A 16,562-nucleotide genomic window follows, 5' to 3' on the forward strand; every position below is an offset into this window, starting at 1 on the left:
CCCACATGCAGCCCACGCGGGAACTACGTGGGCTTGCCCGCTTCCAACCCACGCCGGTTAGCCCACATGCAGCCCACGCGGGAACCACGTGGGCTTGCCCGCTTCCAACCCATGCCGGTTAGCCCACATGCAGCCCACGCGGGAACCACGTGGGCTTGCCCGCTTCCAACCCATGCCGGTTAGCCCACATGCAGCCCATGCGGGAACCACGTGGGCTTGCCCGCTTCCAACCCACGCCCAGTTAGCCCACATGCAGCCCACGCGGGAACCACGTGGGCTTGCCCGCTTCCAACCCATGCCAGTTAGCCCACATGCAGACCACGCGGGAACCACGTGGGCTTGCCCGCTTCCAACCCATGCCGGTTAGCCCACATGCAGCCCACGCGGGAACCACGTGGGCTTGCCCGCTTCCAACCCACGCCCAGTTAGCCCACATGCAGCCCACGCGGGAACCACATGGGCTTGCCCGCTTCCAACCCATGCCCAGTTAGCCCACATGCAGCCCACGCGGGAACCACGTGGGCTTGCCCGCTTCCAACCCATGCCCAGTTAGCCCACATGCAGCCCACGCGGGAACCACGTGGGCTTGCCCGCTTCCAACCCACGCCCAGTTAGCCCATATGCAGCCCACGCGGGAACCACGTGTGCTTGCCCGCTTCCAACCCACGCCCAGTTAGCCCACATGCAGCCCACCTGGGACCCTCATAATTTGCCCAGTTCAAGCCCATGCCCACTTGGTACCCAAGTAGCCCGCATTGGGCCCATATGGGTCCCACGTGGGCGTGCTGGCTGGGATACAACCCTCGTAGACGTATTTACGATTCTGACGTCTTCAATCGAAGACGTCAGAATCGTAAATACGTCTACGAGGGTTGTATACTACAGCTAACACACACCTACTTCCTGTAACTAGACAAAAAAATAAAACTGTGTTGACTAATCTTATACATATATTACAAGATTCTCTTATTTTATTTTTTATCGTTTTTCCTTGTTTTTAGAGGAAGTGTTGTGTTGATGCCGCCAGCAGGACGCTGGTCTGTAAAACTAACCTCACGTCACCAGCACCACTTAGGAAATGTAAACAAGAACACGTGGAATATAAACGCAAGACTTTGGTCAAAGTTAATATTTACGATATGAAACCTAGCTCCATAAAGAACCTCTCGCTCCGCTATACAGCTCCGAGATGAGGTTCTATGTCGTTCTCAACCAGAATCGGCGGACCTATTTTAGGTCCGGAGTCAAACTACCCGTTTAAATCGCTTATTTAGTCAGCCTGTGGCCATGTTTCCCATTCAAACCGGAAAACCCCCCTACGTCCGCTGCCAGTACTGCTCCCGGTTTGGCTACAATGGGTGGCTACTATACATAATCTCGTTGCTGTCCGGCAGAAACCAGCTAACTCAATTTTTCCGCTTTTGCATATTTTTTTCCATAAACCAGTGCTATTGAACACCCTTTACGTCTGTGTGTTGGTAAAACATGTTTTGGGAGTTAGCTGGTTCCTGCCGGACAGCAGAGATATACATATACACATATGTATATATATATATATACACACACATATATATATATATGCACACACACACACACACACACACACACACACACACACACACACACACACACACACACACACACACACACACACACACACACACACACACACACACACACACACACACACACACACACACACACACACACACACACACACACACACACACACACACACACACACATATATATATATACATATATATATATATACATATACATATATGTGTATGTATATATATATATGTTTGTATATGTGTGTAATACAGTACAGCTGTATATATATATATATATATATATATATATATATATATATATATATATATATATATATATATATATATATATATATATATATATATATATATATATATATTACAGCTGTACTGTATCACTCACATTATCAGACATATTCCCTATAAGTCTTATTCGTTATGACTGTTTTTTAATAATAATATTTTTTATTTTGAAAAACATTTTTAAATGGTGCAAATAGCCGATCTACAAGCTCACAACGCGTTGCTGTAGATCGTCCATTTCCACTATTTTAAAATGTTTTTCAAAATAATAATAATCCTTATAAGATTAGTCATAACTCATAAGCCATAAGACGCCACACAAAATAGGGCCCATTAAATTATGTTATAAATATGGATCCATGGCAGACTGTCACTGTCACATTATAAACATTTAAGAACATGCGGATGGAATATGGATGCAGGTATGTACAAATGGTACATATGTATTAATTAATTGGAGTGTTGTTAAATTAATTTCCCTAAAAATCATTAACATACAGTAATGCTGCCTTTTAAGATTAGCTTATTGGGGGGTCATTTCGTTTTTCCTTGAGGACTTTGAGGGCCGGATTGAGATGGTCCAAGGGCTGGCCGTATGTTGCCAATGTGTGGGTTAGGTCTTATTTTAACATCAGTCATAATGGTGGTACTTACGAGACAAATATTTTCTGAGGTGGTACTCAGTCTAAAAGGGTTGAAAACCACTGCTGTATTAGATTTCAAGAGGCGGGTCTACTTGCATGATACATCACAGTTTGTAAACCAATCCTGGGCCAGTTTTAAGATGTGTGTTTGGTGGGGATCTCTTAAGTATAATAGCCTTCAATTTATGTTACAGTTGGCTTTGCACAGAAACATCCTGTAAAAATACTTTTTACTTTTACTCATTTCAGAGCCTGTACTTTTTTACTTTTACTCAAGTTATTGTTACAACCCTACATGTGTGCAGAATGTCGCCTCCCCAAGCTTACCTTGCCTACCCTTGTCATAAGGTCAAACATGGTCTGAGAGAAATAGGATGTCCAAACCTGGACCTGAGAAAAATAGCATGTCCAAACCTGGACCTGAGAGAAACAGCATGTCCAAACCTGGACATGCCTAGATGCAAAGAGAGAGAGTCCTTTTTCTACACATGAACAACAGTCAGCTTATATGGAGGATGAGACAAGTCATGATTGGTCCATAGTAGCTTGAGATGTCCCCACCAATCGACCACATGGTAACTGAAGGTGCTCTCTGATTGGCCCACCACGCTGGAGAGCCACGGACCAATGGAATGGACAGAGAACTGGATGCCATCAGCCGGTCGGGAATAGCACACTAGATTTGCATAGAATTTGCAGACACAGTCAGTTGTCTGGCATCACACACTAAACTTGCATAAGACAGGACACATTACATACAGTACATACCATGGGATGTAACATTATGATTTCAATGAGTACTTCTACTTTTACTAAAGTCGTTTTTTACACAAGTAATTGTACTTTTACTCGAGTAGCCCTACAGAATGTCGGTACTTTTCCCATCTCTGGGTATAAAGGTTATTTGCGCCAAATTTCAGTATCACCATTTGAACTTTCATTTGCCCGCCTAACTGACACAGGAGCTGGAGAACAAAGGGACTTTGTTTCTTGTTGATCAGATCTCAGTGCACGTTAAGCCTGGAGGACTGAAGCTTAGGACTATTGATTCACACCTTAGGCAGGTAAGCAGAGAAAAGTTACTATTCTTTCAATAATGCAATTAGAATTCAAATTACATCAAAGTACAAAATACAACCACATGCAGAATAATAATATATCGTCGCTGTCGGGCAGAAAAGAGCCATCTCCATCTTTTTTTTTTTTTCAGTTGACCTTGTATTACATTTTTGTATAATCATTTATTTTAGCAATTTTTCAGTTTACATTTAGACAAGACTACAACAGGCTCAGACCTACATACAAAACAGTGTACATACAGAAAATAAAAAGATAGTTATCAAGTGGTAAAGCTTCAATGGGGGAAGGGGGGGGCGCAGCAAAATCCCTAGCACGGATCCCACCTCCCCGATGAGGGGAGGACAACAATGTGCAGTGAGGAGGGCCCCACGCCTCTGCAGCCCCCCGCCACAAACTGGCAAAAACCTCGAAAAGCCATCTCCATTGTTCAACCTTTTTTATTAAAAAAAAATATCAGTGCCATTGAACACCATTTACGTCTGTGTGTGGGTTTTACAAATGTTGAACCAATGAAAAGTACTAAAAAGCGCTTCTGACTAAACCTCCTAGTCCATTGGACCATTCCGATAGCTCTATTGAATGTTTATACTTCTTGCACTAGATGGTAAACATTTTGTCAGATTGTCAGATTCTACTTAGTTGGTAATACTTGCAGTCTTGCTTTGGTGGTGAATTTTAAATGAATGTGAAACAGAGTGATCAACAAAAACAACACAGGTTAACTTAGTTAAGTCCCCAACTAAGTCCAAATTTTTTTTTTCATATTGAGCAGAACCCTTCTAGCTGGGTCTTTCTGTAGTTCTGTTGGCCACTGAACAGCTCTACTGAAGCAGTCAGGGGTTCTTACGCCTCTAACCGTTAGGCCACGGCTGCCCTAAATTATCATAATAATTAGATAGATAATAATAATCAGTTGCAGGTATTTCTTATTCTTGTATAATTATCATTGTAAAATAATGTCTTGCAAGTTTATACAGATGGTCACCTGACACCATGAGTGAAGCTCCCAGGAGGAATCTCCGAAGCTCCCGGAGGAGGGTGGAGGAAGCTCCCAAGAGGAGGGTGAGAGATGAAGATGAAACTATAGTTTGACAACAATCACACTCAATTGAATTGACATGTATCAGTGTTTTGTGTGCAGCAGTGTTCCTTCTAGGTTGTAAATCAAGTAGGCTTCTATATTTACTTAATCCATTTTATTATTTAAAGGAGCTACACCATGAATTTAAAACAAATATTTGATATTTAATATCATATGGTGTATGTCCCTCAAACCTTTTTCAAAAGGTTTGAGCCTAAATCATCACTCAGATATACTCATCCCAAGTCAATTGTCTCTGGCTTATACAGCGCTTTCAGCTGCAATACCAAAACGTCCTCTTGGGCAGGGGGGGGCTACTGAGCAATTCTGTCTGTTAATACAAAAAAATATTTTAAAAAATTATTTTAAAAAAGGGGAAAAAAAGGAAAAAGTCTGCATAAAAAGAAGCATCTAAGAAAAATACAAAATCGAAAAAAAAACACTTTGAACATTTTTGAACAATTCCACCAAGTGTTTGAGGTGCCTGTTTCACCCACTTCCGGGGGGCGGAGCCAAAATCCGAGCCCGAAGTATTTGTTCGTAGACCCCCACTTAGGGGGGGTAGAAAAAGTTTCGGAGCGATTCGGGCACTTTTCATTTAACATTGGGTTTGCCATCAATAATGTTTGTGACATCATAAACATTTCCATTCTGAGATCGCCTGTTCAGACACGCCCATTCTGGAAATCCATGAAATGAGAAGGAATGACTGAATTTATTTTTTTTGGGTACAAGAGACACTGGGGACCCCAAAAAATACAAAAAACCAAGAAAAAAGTGATTTTCATGGTGTAGACCCTTTAAGAAGAAATGCAAATAAACTGCCCACAAAAAGTTCGGAAACTTAACTTTGGTCGATTATTTCACCCCTTTAATAACACCAATTGGTATAGTGTTTTATATAATAATATCGTTGATTAGTCACCTTTACAACGAGGTACAGCTTGTACGGATCGGGCATTCGTAGAATGAGTAACACAGTTAAACGTGTGGGTAGCGCCTCCAAAACAATTGCCAAAATCCCCCAATATGCTTCTGTTGGTAATCACTCTTGTTTTGAGCGACCTGCCAGCACACACTTGCTGAGAGGTGTGTGCCAGTCGAGCATGGGTCTTGCAACTTTGCTGAGTTTGTGTATGCTCCAAGCAGCAACACTGCCCCCATGGAAAGATGCCACGTTTGTCCCTTCAGGATAAGGCCTGTGTAATAGGGCAAGTGAAGCTGGTGTTCCGTTATGCAGATTACATATTATTTGATGTCAGTCCGGGTATCATTTGCAGGCAGGTGTGTGCCAGTCACAGGTGTGTGACTGGCACCTGAGCATGGGTCCTGCAACTTTGACATCTGTCTTTGGTACCGTTGTGCAAATCTTGCCTGTAAATCTCTGGAAGAAAACCTATGGTTCCTCAGTGAAGCAAGGGTGAGGAACCAGTCTTCCTGGGTTGTTGTCTAAGGGCGGATTCAGACTGGGTCCGATTGATTCGAACCGTTCCCGAGTACGATTGGCCTCTCCCAGCTGGGCCAGTATTCACATTGGCCAAGATTCTTTCGCACCCGAGACCATTTAATTTAACAGTAATGGTAAATATGTGCCTCATGGGGGCGCTGTTGACTATGGGGCTTTTTCGAGATAGAGAATGTCATTCACAGAAGAAGACTCACTTGTCAGAGTGTAGAGTGAATAATAAAGTTTGACTGTGTTCCTGACGTTGTCTTGAGTTATAATAATAACAACAATACACAACCAAAGCAGTGTGTGCGTTGGTCTTTGAAACCTCAAAATGTAACGTCGTCTCTCGCGTCTCTGTTATTATCAATATGATAGCGACGTCACTAATGCATCCTTGGTATTTTAGCAGTGACGTCACGGACTAATCCTTGGCATATTTATCCTAGTGGCAGCGTTCGCTACACATGTGTTTTTTTGTTTATGTTGTTTCACTGCTCGCGCTACTCAAACACTAGCGGGATTATTATTTCTTGTCAACATTCAAGTAGAACTATGAGAAGGTATAACCCAGCTAAAATAATGTGTCATTATAAAAATATATAAATGATATATGATTAGCAGTCCACTTCCTCCTGTTGGTATGGATGGATTCACATTGCATCGTTCCGTACCGCAGTACGCATGATCCGGATCCGAGACTACCTCCGGAGGTGGTCTCGGGTACGGTACGGTGATCCGTTTCGGGGAACGATGCGCAACGTTCACACTATCACAACATCAGCCAAGTGGTCCAGGGTGCGCACCCGGGACCATAGTGTGAATCCGCCATAACTTTGACCAGTCTCACAGAACAGAACACCAGCTTCACTTGCCCTGTTGCACAGCCCTTATCCTGAAGGGACAAACGTGGCATCTTTCCATGGGGGCAGTGTTGCTGCTTGGAGCATACACAAACTCAGCAAAGTTGCAGAACCCATGCTCAGACACACACACACCTGCCAGCAAGTGTGTGCTGACAGGTCGCTCAAAACGAGAGCGATTACCAACAGAAGCATATCGGGGGATTTTGGCAACATTTTGGGGGGCGTTACTCACGCGTTTAACTGTGTTACTCATTCCACGAAAGCCCAAGCTGTACCTCGTTGTAAAGGTGATCAACGATAAAAAATATATAAAACACTATACCAATTGGTATTATTAAAGGGGAGAAATAATCGACCAAAGTTACATTTCCGAACTTTTTGTGGGCAGTTTTTATGCAAACATTGTGTTCACCCCCTGGAGTTGGAGACGGGGCCAGAAGAACGAACCCTGCCAGCTGCCAAGAAAAGCAAGAGCATAGAATACTGTCCTCCAAGTAGTGAGTATCAATGTAATTGATTGTTCTTCTTTTCAGCGATAAATAAATTCTAAATGTGTAAATACTAACAGCATGCAATTATGCATTATATATTATTATTACTATTATTATTACTATTACTATCATTGTTATTGTTATTGTTATTGTTAGTTATTAGTAGTAGTAATAGTAGTAGTAGTAGTAGTAGTTGTTGTTGTTGTTGTTGTAGTTGTAGTAGTAGGATGAGGAGTATTCGTCATCACAATTATTGATATTTATATAAATAATAATAATGATGATCAGTTGCAGGTCTTTCTTCTTGTAATATTATTATCATTGTAAAAGTCTTGCTGTGTGTTTTCTTCTGTTCCAGTGAGTGGAGGAGTACCATCTGAAACAGAGAGTTTATACAGATTGTCACCTGCTAAGGTCTCTGATTGGCTTAAGACTAGTCATCCTGGACCAATGGCGTACGCTTCAGAATATGACACCATTAGTGAAGCTCCCAACCAGACAGAGTCTGATGTGATGAAGGTGAGAGATGAAAATGAAACATTGGTTTGACAACAATCACACTCATTTTAATTAATATAAATGTATCAGCAGCAGTGTTCATTCTAGGGTGTTAATGACATCAGGAAACCATAAAGCAAGGAGGCTTCTATATTTACTTAATCCATTTTATAATTTAAGATGAAATGCAAATATGCAAACATTGTGTTCACCCTACGCCATATGGTGCAATAATTTGATCATCTTTGTTTTGCACTTTTTGTGAGTAATAAAATTAAAGCTTCAATCCTTAAGTTTTATGTCCTCTCCTGACAGAGAAAGAGAGACTAATAGCTTAATTCTATTAAACAGAGCCAGAACTCTTTTTGAAATGATAGTACATTTTTGACTTTCTGACTTTCTCTCTTTTATTCTTTCTTTCTTTCTTTCTTTCTTTCTTTCTTTCTTTCTTTCTTTCTTTCTTTCTTTCTTTCTTTCTTTCTTTCTTTCTTTCTTTCAGCTACGGGTGGAGAACATTCAGCTGCAACAGAAAGACACAAAACTCATGGAGACGATTAAGCATGTGAGAGAAAAATACATGTGTGCACACACACATACACACACACACACACACACACACACACACACACACACACACACACACACACACACACACACACACACACACACACACACACACACACACACACACACACACACACACACACACATGAATGCACATGTGCATGCACACGCACAAGTGCATGTAAGTAATCTCATGCACACAATAGGCTAGGGCAGCCATAGCTGAATGGCTAAAAAGGTCCCAGGATCGATTACCGGTCCTGGCAATGTGTCGATGAGCAAGACACATAACCAATTAATTAAAAGCACCCTCAAACTTTTGATTCACAGGTCCAGGAGGAGTTAGCACCTCGATTCTTAAATGGGCCATTTCTTCTAAAATGTAAAAATAAATAAAGAATTTAGAAAATTGTCTGAAGTAATGTAAAGTAGGTACATGATTTGAACATTTGACATTTAAGGCCTAATATTAATTGCCACACAACCTGTGGCTATCCAGTCATTATGGGCATGAACAAGAAGTTGAAGGGTAAAGGTGCCCACTGAACCTGTATCTAGAGACACATACTAGACATACGGTACTCTATCACGGATGTATGTCTCTGCCAACAAGTTGCATTTACTTCTGTCTGTCCACATTCATATATTATGTCAAGCAGACTGTGAAAGAATTTAATACAATATGTTAAGTGTATTTTTAACCAAATGGAAGTTATAACTAAAATGTATGAAATGTGTTTTGTGATCAAAGTGACCTTCTGATCTTTGAACACCAAATCCTAATCAGTACATCCTTGAATGCAAATGGATGTTTGTTCCAAAGTTGAATAATTTCATAAACAGCCAAATAAAGTGAGTTTCTGTGTCATCTGTCACTAGAGAGATTCAAATGTAAACAGTGGTGGAGATCATGGTTTACTTTGGATTTCTATGACTGCCCTCTGCTGGTGTGAAACTGACATTTGGGCTTTTTAAACAGAGCCTTCCTTCCTTCCTTCCTTCCTTCCTTCCTTCCTTCCTTCCTTCCTTCCTTCCTTCCTTCCTTCCTTCCTTCCTTCATTCCTTCCTTCCAGCTGGAGGCTCAAAACTACGATCTTGAGAGGAAACTCAAGGAGACGGCAGAGGTCCTGAAGACTAAGAACAACCAGCTGCTCCAGAGTGAGAGGGAACTCAGGGAGACGACCGAGGCCCTGAAGACTAAGAACAACCAGCTGCTCCAGAGTCAGAGGAAACTCAAGCAGACGGCAGAGGCCCTGAAGACCAACCAGCTGCTCCAGCGTGAGAGGAAACTCAAGGAGACGGCAGAGGTCCTGAAGACTAAGAACAACCAGCTGCTCCAGAGTGAGAGGGAACCCAAGGAGAACCAGCTGCCCCAGAGTCAGAGGAAACTGAAGGAGACGGCAGAGGCCCTGAAGACCAACCAGCTGGTCCAGAGTGAGAGGAAAGTCAGGGAGACGACCGAGGCGCTGCCCCAGAGTGAAACGAAAGTCAAGGAACTGGTGAGAGGAAAATACATGTGCTCACGACGCACACCTGCAAGCACACATGCACACACACCAGGTACGCCGAAGGGGTTAAATAGTGGGGGGACAATGATGACGTCATGGTGGGCGTGGCCAAGTTGTGACGTCATGACTCTCACATTCCGTTTTGGTGTAGCTCCTAATAGCGCACACATGTAACCAAATGGACTTATGGACACCTCAGACTTTAGACTTTAACTAAAATAAGCACTTTAATGTGTTGTTAGATGACAATTGTTTAAGTAGCTCTGATTAAAGAATTTAATCTAAATGAAGTGTGTGTGTTTCCCAAACCTTTTATGACATGCATTAATAATAATAATAATAATAGGGGGTATGGTGGCGCAGTCGGTAGTGCTGTTGCCTCACAGCTAGAAGATCCTGGGTTCGATTCCCGACGGGGACGCTGTGGGCGCTGGGGGCGTGTCTTCTCCTCCGTGTCATCAGCGCCCATACCCTAGGTGGGGTTGGCGAAAGGGCCTACTCTGTGTGGAGTTTGCATGTTCTCCCCGTGTCTCTCAAGGTAGTTAATACCCTCACAAAAACATGTAGTAATCCTGGTCGCTATACCGCCTCCCCCATGACAGCCGCGGCGCCTGATGGAGGAGAAGGGAACTGGTTGGAATAACGTGTTCCTTCCACGCGCTACTTCCAACCAGGGAAACTCCCTGTCAGGTGACAAGAAGGTCAGTTGGCTCTCATTGAAGGAGGCATGAGCCCTGGCCTCCCTAGGCTGGTGAGGGGAGCGTAGCGCCCAGGATCACTTAGAAAATTGGCACCGGGTGAAAAATAAGGGTTACAAAACCGTGGGATAAAAATGTATTAAAAAAACCTATACCATATAGAAGAATTGAGATGCAATTTTGAGGTACTTTTACTTTACTGGAGTATTTCCAAGTATTTCAATACTTACTCCACTACAATTATTTGATAACTTTAGTTACTAGTTACTTTGTAGAATTTGATTATTATTACAAAACCACTTATACAGTATACTTTGGCAATTTGAAAATAGCAGATCTACAAGCTCACACGTGAGCTTCATGTAGATCTGCTATTTTCAAAGGATTTGTATACATTTTACACATTTGAAAACTTGTGAGATGGGACCTTCTGCATAATGAGTACTTTTACTTTTGGTACTTTAAATACATTTTGATACCAATACTTTTCTACTTTTACTCAAGTAAATGCTGTTCTAACACAGTAGGCGAGATGTCAGCTATATGAAATCTAGCCTAACTGTAGCAGCCTACAATAAGAGACATTGACAATGACATAAAATTGCATGTTTTCACCTCGATTATTGGAATCCATGATCACACATGCCATGGTGCACTTTGATTCCACAGAGGTATCGTTTGTGCTTGCGCTCTTTATATTGCTGCAGTAATCATCCCTGGTCAGTCAGTCTATCTCTATCATGATTTTAGCAGCCCGAGCCCCCCTTATTTCACACCTACAGCCAGTTTACAAAGAACAAGGATGTGTTGTGTATTAGCTTGTCTGACACCTAGTTGATCGAGTTGAGAGCGCAACTGTAGCCAGTAATAGAATGGTCATTGCGGTGAGAGGCAAGCATGCAGCCAATACACAATGACGATAGCGCAACACAATAGGAAGAGTGAGGTGCTAGATCAAAGCCGGTCGGGAAAAAAAGAGACAGCATTTTCTTTTCTCTTTTTTTTTGTGAAAAAAAGAAGTTGATAGCTGTGGGGGGACACATGACACACACACACACACACACACGCATGCAGCTATATGTGTGGAGCACACTACATCTACATTACATTTGTTGTAGGATGTTCTAGATTGTTTTTAATGCATTTTAATTAGTCTTATATATGTTCTTAAAATTATTTTGTATATGGACTATAAAGTTTAATGTACTTTTCTTTTTTCTTTATGTTTTGTCTTTTTAAATGTATGTATTGTTTTTATATGTGGACCCCAGGAAGACTAGTGGTGCTTTAGGGCACAGCTTATGAGGATCCTAACAAATAAACATCTCCCCTACTAAATTAGGGCCTTCTGAATCCCCCCATAGTAGGCCTACATAAAAGTATAGGTCCAAAACAACAGGTGATAGCTTGGGTAGTGGAGGGTGAGCAGTAATTCCTAAAAGAGCAGCAGCAGCATCATGACAGACACAACACAACAAACAAGTAAATGAAGTAAACTTCCCTGTTTAGATGTTTAATGTGCTATTAGTGAAGTGTGTATGTGATTAGTTGAGAATAGGAGCGTGGAGCTGAGGGTGACTACAGGTCAGCCAACTTTCTCTGCACATTTCATACATGATGCTCATTCACACAATCATGCATTGGAAAACATTGATATGAATGACATACTGTATAGAAGCAGACATCCCACCCTGGAGAAAATAATTTGCGGGAGGTGCACGCGCATGCACACACGTTTTTTCCCGGGTTTTGGTACTTTTTTTCCAGAATTAATTCGTTTTTTTCTTTAATTATATATTTTTTAAATGTTATTTAATTCTTATTTTTGCCTGATTTTACCATCTCTATTTGACCAATATAGCTCTACAGTACAAGCACATAACTAGATCTTTATCTATCTCTCCCAAGTACCATTCCATCTCTTATTTGATCAATATACACTGAATCAGTTATCTAGCAAATCTACAAGCACTTAAACAGATCTTTATCTATACCCATACAGTCACTTTAAACTCTTTCAGCCTGGAGTATTAGTTATTTGGGCATCATTAGTGTAGCTATTAAAGCCATGAGCAGATCTACAAGGCAAGCTCACACCCCTCGTGAGCTTGTAGATCTTCTAATTTCACTAGGCTATTTGAATGCATTCGCCACACGTTTTAGCTTTGATCTATCTCATCAAAATTGATGTAGATAATAAATTGGCAACAGCAGCAGCAGTTGCGCTGTGCTGTGCTTTTTTTGCAAACTGTTGATAAAGTATTCAATCAAAGCTACAAAGAGGACATAAGTGTTTTAGCTGAGCTTCATCAACAATGCTGCCAGCTTAACATACCTCGACGTGCCTTTTGCAGTCATTAAGGCCTCCGTGAGCTGCATGAGCAATTGAGAAGTCACTGTTACATACAGTGCAACGGGCAAAAGTGTCATTATTTTAGACACGGGTAACTTCTTGAGTACTGTGTATATATATTTTTTCTCTCCGTCTCTGCTGAGACCAGTGGTTGGTCACTTTTAGACGCCCACTCTTCCCAAAGCGAATGACATTAATTCATTTTGTCAGATTGACACTTCAGCGATGAATGAGAACAAAGAAGAAGTAAAAAAAAAATCACATCTAGTGTGAGTAAGCGGTGCCTACTCGGTTTGATGAGTGTGTGCTGTCATTAAGGCGGTATAAATCTATTTGATGTGTGGGCGCTGGCATTCAGACGGTACTACTCTATTTGATGTGTGGGTGCTGGTATTGAGGCGGTACTAAAAGAGTATTTATACTCTTTTGATCAACTTTTAAGTATTATTTCTCATTTTAACTATGTTTAAGTATTTGTACTCATTTTAACAACCTTTAAGTATTTTTACTTATTTGAAGTACTACTGAGTATTTTTACTCAATTTAAGTACTGTTAAGTATTGTTACTCAATGTATTTACTTTAAAGTATTTTTAATCACTTTATTTCCTGTCAATTATTTTTTACAAATTTTTACAACTTTTAAGTATTTTTACTCTTTATATCAACTTTTAAGTAAGTTTGCTCTTTTTTCAACTTTTAAGTATTTTTACTATTTCTTTCAACTTTAAGTATTTCTTTCTCATTTTGAGTACTTTTAAGTATTTTTACTCAATTTAAGTACTCTTAAGTATTTTCACTCAAGGTATTTACTTTTAAATATTTGTACTCACGTTATTTACTTTTAATAATTTTTACTCACATTGTAGATCGGTCGTTTTGTGTGTGTGTGTGTGTGTGTGTGTGTGTGTGTGTGTGTGTGTGTGTGTGTGTGTGTGTGTGTGTGTGTGCGTGTGCGCCAGCCTGTGTGTGCATGTCTTTAAGTGGTGCATGTGTTGCAACGGTGTGCCTCGCAGGTCTGCATGTTAAGTGTGTGTGTGTGTGTGTGTGTCTGTAAGTGGCGCATGTGTTGAAACGGTGCGCCTTGCAGGACCGCATGTTACGTGTGTGTGTGTGTGTGTGTGTGTGTGTGTGTGTGTGTGTCTGTAAGTGGCGCATGTGTTGAAACGGTGCGCCTTGCACGACCGCATGTTACGTGTGTGTGTGTGTGTGCATGCGAGCATGTGTGCAGTGTGTGTGTGTGTGTGTGTGTGTGTGTGTGCATGTGTGTGCATGTGTTACTTCTTTGCCGTGCTCACACATACGGACGGACGGACGGACGGACACACACACATGGTCAAATGTAGAGCGGCTGGCACCGAAAAAAAAAAAAGGCATTGCAGGTTGCAGATCCGGTCTGTGTGTGCCTCATGTGTGCAGTCTCATGTGCGCAGGCTCCCGGGAATTAGCGTCCGCTCCCGGACACTCCCGGAACTTCCGGGAGAGGTGGGATGTCTGTAGAAGCTGTAGACAAGCTAGAGATCCTGCTCATGATTATAATGTGTATGGAAATGCTTTCCTGTGTATGTAAAATTAACTGATGCATGTCTTCTCTCTCTCTCTCACTCTCTCTCTCTCTCTGTGTGTGTGTGTGTGTGTGTGTGTGTGTGTGTGTGTGTGTGTGTGTGTGTGTGTGTGTGTGTGTGTGTGTGTGTGTGTGTGTGTGTGTGTGTGTGTGTGTGTGTGTGTGTGTGTGTGTACCAGGAGGAGTCCACGTGTGTGCTACAGTAGAACAAGGACTACAAGGACAAACACACTACACTCCAAGCCTGTCTGTTAGAGATGCGCGGATGGCCTCTCACGTCACCCGAATCCGCATGTACAAATTAATTATCCGCCCGTTATCCAACCGCAATAATTATATTATCCAATTTAAATATCCGCATCCGCACCAACCGCTTTTCCCGTATGTCAAAATATTATTATTTTCTGGTATTCCCGTTAGTTTTAGTATTAGTTGTGCGATGCGATCGGTGCTGCTCTGCTGCGCTGAACACGCAGCAGAGCAGCACCGGTTTATAAAAAAGAAAAAAGACACACCGACATTCCATAGCTAAATCAATGCATTTTGTGATCGCATCGCACAGAGGCTGCTCTACACACTCACACAGACACAAGCATGCAGAGATTTAGCTATTTTATGGATAGATATATTAGATGTCATTAATTTATTTACCGCAATATTTCACCCGCGGTTTATCCGATATTAATTAATAATTATATTTGATTGACCCGAATCCACCCAAACTGCGGTTAACTGCAGCAACCGCGGCTAAAACCGCGATCCGCGCATCTCTACTGTCTGTCAACAGGCAGTTTGAACAAGGGTCTCTCCATGCACAACACAAAGTTCCTCCAGAATAGGGATTTCCACTGGCAACATGGCCTTATCCTTTTTATTATTATTATTTAATTAATTAAATAATAGTTATAATTAATTGCGGTGTGCTGAAATGCAAACATGCAAATCAATGTATGTTTGCAAATAAGAAAAATATTATTATATGATGATAAGCAGGTGGTGTGGTCAGGGACGCTGGAAGTCATTTATGGCAAGGGGGGCTGTGCTGGGCGGGGGCGATTTTCTTTCACATATGTCCCGCGATTTTTTTCACATTTTTCACGTTTTTTCACCTTTTTCAACAAATATTTTATTCCCCAAAGTTAAATACATCATTGTTTTAATATATAAGTGTGTATATAGACTTTAAAAATGATATATATTTGTTTAATTTACAAAAATAAAAAAATCTAAAAAAATATTCAAAATGTTTTCAATTTTTTTTTCTCTCTCTTCCCCACCACCAGGGGTGCTGCAGCACCCTCAGCACCCCACTTCCCGCGTCCCTGGGTGTGGTCAGCAGAGGGGGAGCTTCCCTCCCTCCAGAAGTTGTACGAGAAATGGGGTATAGTTATAGTCCAAGCTCAACTTATCATTAAAGACATGCACCACCCCAGCCACAAACTGGTCACTCCCCTTCAACGACGCGGCCAGGCAAGGAGTACCGTAGTACTCCAGTATCATCCAGTGCCCCTGTACAGTACCTGTCTACTTCTCTAGAGTGAGAGGTGCCCATGGGCATAAAGCCATGCAATCCATACCTACGCAACTAGTTGCAACTGCAACCACTTGGAACTACTTGCAACCATTATCCCCAAATTGCACCGGTCTGCAACTGGTCAGTCCAGACCACTACAATTTCTTTGCAAGTTGCAACTAAATTAGTATACGTGTGGACTGCAGTGGTGGTAAAAAACGTTAATTTCAGTGAATGAACGATTTCGTTCACGTTCACGGCAATGATTAGTTCAAATGATTCGTTCACGTTCTCGTTCAGTAACGTTATTTTCTAGTGAAAAACACCATCGCGGGAGCATTATTATTACGTCGCGCATACAGCCCGTTCTCCCGTCCTGTGTACGGGGGGAGGGGAT

General features: G+C 41.7%; 1 protein-coding gene across 1 annotated transcript; it reads left to right on the forward strand.

Annotated features, from left to right (window-relative positions):
* Positions 1 to 4,576: 4,576 nt before the first annotated feature.
* Positions 4,577 to 14,965, forward strand: LOC308105084 (uncharacterized protein; the record flags this gene model as incomplete). The annotated part of the gene is made up of 6 exons (XM_080455716.1): positions 4,577 to 4,645; positions 7,366 to 7,474; positions 7,827 to 7,987; positions 8,466 to 8,528; positions 9,604 to 10,029; positions 14,832 to 14,965. The coding sequence occupies 6 exons, from the start codon at positions 4,577 to 4,579 to the stop codon at positions 14,856 to 14,858; spliced, it is 855 nt and encodes a 284-aa protein (XP_080311842.1). The 3' UTR covers positions 14,859 to 14,965.
* Positions 14,966 to 16,562: the final 1,597 nt, after the last annotated feature.

Source organism: Gymnoscopelus braueri (genome assembly GCF_963280865.1).
Source record: "Gymnoscopelus braueri genome assembly, chromosome: 17".
NCBI classification, from domain to species: Eukaryota; Metazoa; Chordata; class Actinopteri; order Myctophiformes; family Myctophidae; genus Gymnoscopelus; species Gymnoscopelus braueri.